The sequence below is a fragment of the Poecilia latipinna genome, unplaced genomic scaffold (genome assembly GCF_001443285.1).
Source record: "Poecilia latipinna isolate Pla-1442-1.1 unplaced genomic scaffold, P_latipinna-1.0 Scaffold6718, whole genome shotgun sequence".
Taxonomy (NCBI): domain Eukaryota; kingdom Metazoa; phylum Chordata; class Actinopteri; order Cyprinodontiformes; family Poeciliidae; genus Poecilia; species Poecilia latipinna.
Window position 1 is genome coordinate 1 of NW_015119334.1, and position 2,770 is coordinate 2,770.

The following is a 2,770-nucleotide window of genomic DNA, read 5'->3' on the forward strand; positions in this document are numbered from 1 at the left end:
TTCTGAACCAGATCTACACAGAGCTCTACATCACAGGGTTAACTAGAGAGGTCAACCAGGAACATGAGGTCAGACGGATTGAAACAGCATCTAGGAGACAAGAAACAATCAGGAGAGAAGACATCTTTAAACCTGGAAGAGATCAACCAATCAGAACAGTGATGACCATGGGAGTGGCTGGCATTGGGAAAACACTGTTAACACAGAAGTTCACTCTGGACTGGGCTGAAGGCAGAACCAACCAGAACATCCAGTTCATATTTCCATTCACTTTCAGAGAGCTGAATGTACTGAAAGAAGAAAAGTTCAGTTTGGTGGAACTGATTCATGAGCACTTCACTAAAACCAAAGGAATCAGCAGCTTTGAAAACTTTCATGTTCTGTTCATCTTGGATGGTCTGGATGAGAGTCGACTTCCTCTGGACTTCAAGAAGAATCCAGTCCTGACTGACCCTTCAAAGTCCAGCTCACTGGATGTTCTGCTGACAAACCTCATCAGGGGGAAACTGCTTCCCTCTGCTCTACTCTGGATAACCACACGACCTGCAGCAGCCTATCAGATCCCTGCTGATTGTGTCGGCATGGTAACAGAGGTCAGAGGGTTCACTGACCCCCAGAAGGAGGAGTACTTCAGGAAGAGATTCAGAGATGATGAAGAGAAGGCCAGCAGGATCATCTCCCACATCAGGAAATCAAAAAGTCTCCACATCATGTGTCACATCCCAGTTTTCTGCTGGATCACTGCTAAAGTTCTGGAGGATGTGATGAAGACCAGAGAGGAAGGAGAGCTGCCCAAGACCCTGACTGAGATGTACATAGAGTTCCTGCTGGTTCAGCTCACAATCAAGGAGGAAAAGTTTGATGGACGACGAAAGACAAAATCTATCTGGAGTCCAGAGAACAAGAAGCTGATTGAGTCTCTAGGAAGACTAGCTCTAGATCAGCTGCTGAAGGGAAACCTGATCTTCTATGACAAAGATCTTGATAAATGCGGCATCAACATCAAAGATGCTGCGTTGTTCTCAGGAGTTTTCACTCAGATATTTAAAAAGGAGAGAGGAACGCGCAACATCTCCGTCTACTCCTTTGTTCATCTGAGCATCCAGGAGTTTCTGGCTGCCGTCTACATGCTCCACTGTTTCACCAGCAGGAGGTCAGAGGTCATCAAGACGTTCCTGGGAGAAGAATACAAAGAAACATCTCTAGATGAGTTCATGAAGAAAGTCATGGAGAAATCCCTCAGCAGTAAAAATGGCCACCTGGATCTGTTTGTCCGCTTCCTTCATGGTCTCACTGTGGAGTCCAACCAGAGACTCTTAGAGGATCTGCTGGGTCAGACAGAGAACCGTCCAGAAACCATCCAGAGAATCATCACCAACCTGAAGGAGATGAACACTGATAGAATCTCTCCTGACAGAAGCATCAACATCTTCTACTGTCTGGTGGAGATGAACGACGTCTCATTTTATCAGGAGATCCAACGGCTGCTGGATTCAGGGAAGAGACTCTCAGAGTCTGACTGTTCAGCTCTGGCCTTCATGCTGCAGATGTCAGAGGTTCTGGATGAGTTGGACCTGGAGAAGTACAACACATCAGAGGATGGACGACAGAGACTGGTTCCAGCTGTGAGGAACTGCAGAAAGGCTCGGTGAGTCCAGATGTTTTCATTGTGTGAATGCTGATTCAGCACTATTGTCCTCCTGTTTCTTCTTCTTTCTTCAAGTTGATTTTGGATGTTTTTGGCCTTTAACTACTTCCTTCTTCCTCTGGATGATTTCAGCCATTCAAACATCTAAATATTCAGTTCATCCAGGACAGCTGCAGCTTCTGGTTTTTACACATTTTGATCTTTTAAAAATATTTAACTTTTTATCAGTTTTCAGGTTGAAATGAATAGAAAACCCTGAACTCTAGAAAATGGCTATTTGCTCTAAGATCCAATCATCCAGAGAGACTTTTTAAACTTTAAACTCTCTTCACTCGTTGAGCTGCAACTCCATAATTCACCTTTTAGGATCTTTGACTGTTTTTATAAAATAATTGTTTAGGTTTGATGGAAAGTTGCATTAATTATAAACTTTGTGAACAGAGTTGATCTTCTTCATCCCATCATCATCCTCACCTCTTCCTCCTCCACTAGTTTCCTCTGAGTTTGTAAATGAAACCAAAATGTGGTGATCGTTGTCTGGTTCCAGAAAAAGTCCTAGTTTCTGTCAGATCCTCCCAAAGTTTTGAGAACTCTGCTTCCAGAGCTGGAACCATTTTCCTCATCAACTCTTCATCTGCAGCCTTTGTTGAAGCTGTTAGCTGTCCTCCATGAAGCCCTGCAGAGACATGAGCTTCAGCTCTTTAGACATCCCAGCCTCTTTAGTTCTGGAGAACTGCTTCACCATGAAGATGCTGCTGGACCCAAACGCTCCGTCTCCTCCAGGGGTTTTGCTCTTCAGCTCTTTAGGAGCAACAATTTCTTCTGACATCCAAACCTTTGTTCCTCTGAGACGATGGACAGACTACTGCAGATACATGTGTCCCTCTTCCAACCAGTTTGTCCCAGTTCCTCTCAGGTCAACAGAGGACGGTCCAGACCTGAAGGAGCATCAGGACCGGTTCTGCTGCTGCTCTGCAGGACGACCAGAACAATCTTCAGCTTTAAGCTGAAGCAGGTTGACGACTGTCCACTTTCTACTTTGTTAAAGCATCAAATCCAGCAGATGAACGGAGACACAACTGGGAGCATCATGTGTCTGGTCTGCTCCCAGTTTCCTCTGTG

General features: G+C 45.0%; 1 protein-coding gene across 1 annotated transcript; it reads left to right on the plus strand.

The window, feature by feature from the left end:
• Positions 1-5: 5 nt before the first annotated feature.
• On the plus strand, positions 6-2,759 carry LOC106944049 (protein NLRC3-like; the record flags this gene model as incomplete). The annotated part of the gene is made up of 2 exons (XM_015027316.1): positions 6-1,648; positions 2,697-2,759. Coding segments are annotated over 2 exons (1,662 nt in total), but the record flags the coding sequence as incomplete, so codon positions are not given.
• Positions 2,760-2,770: the final 11 nt, after the last annotated feature.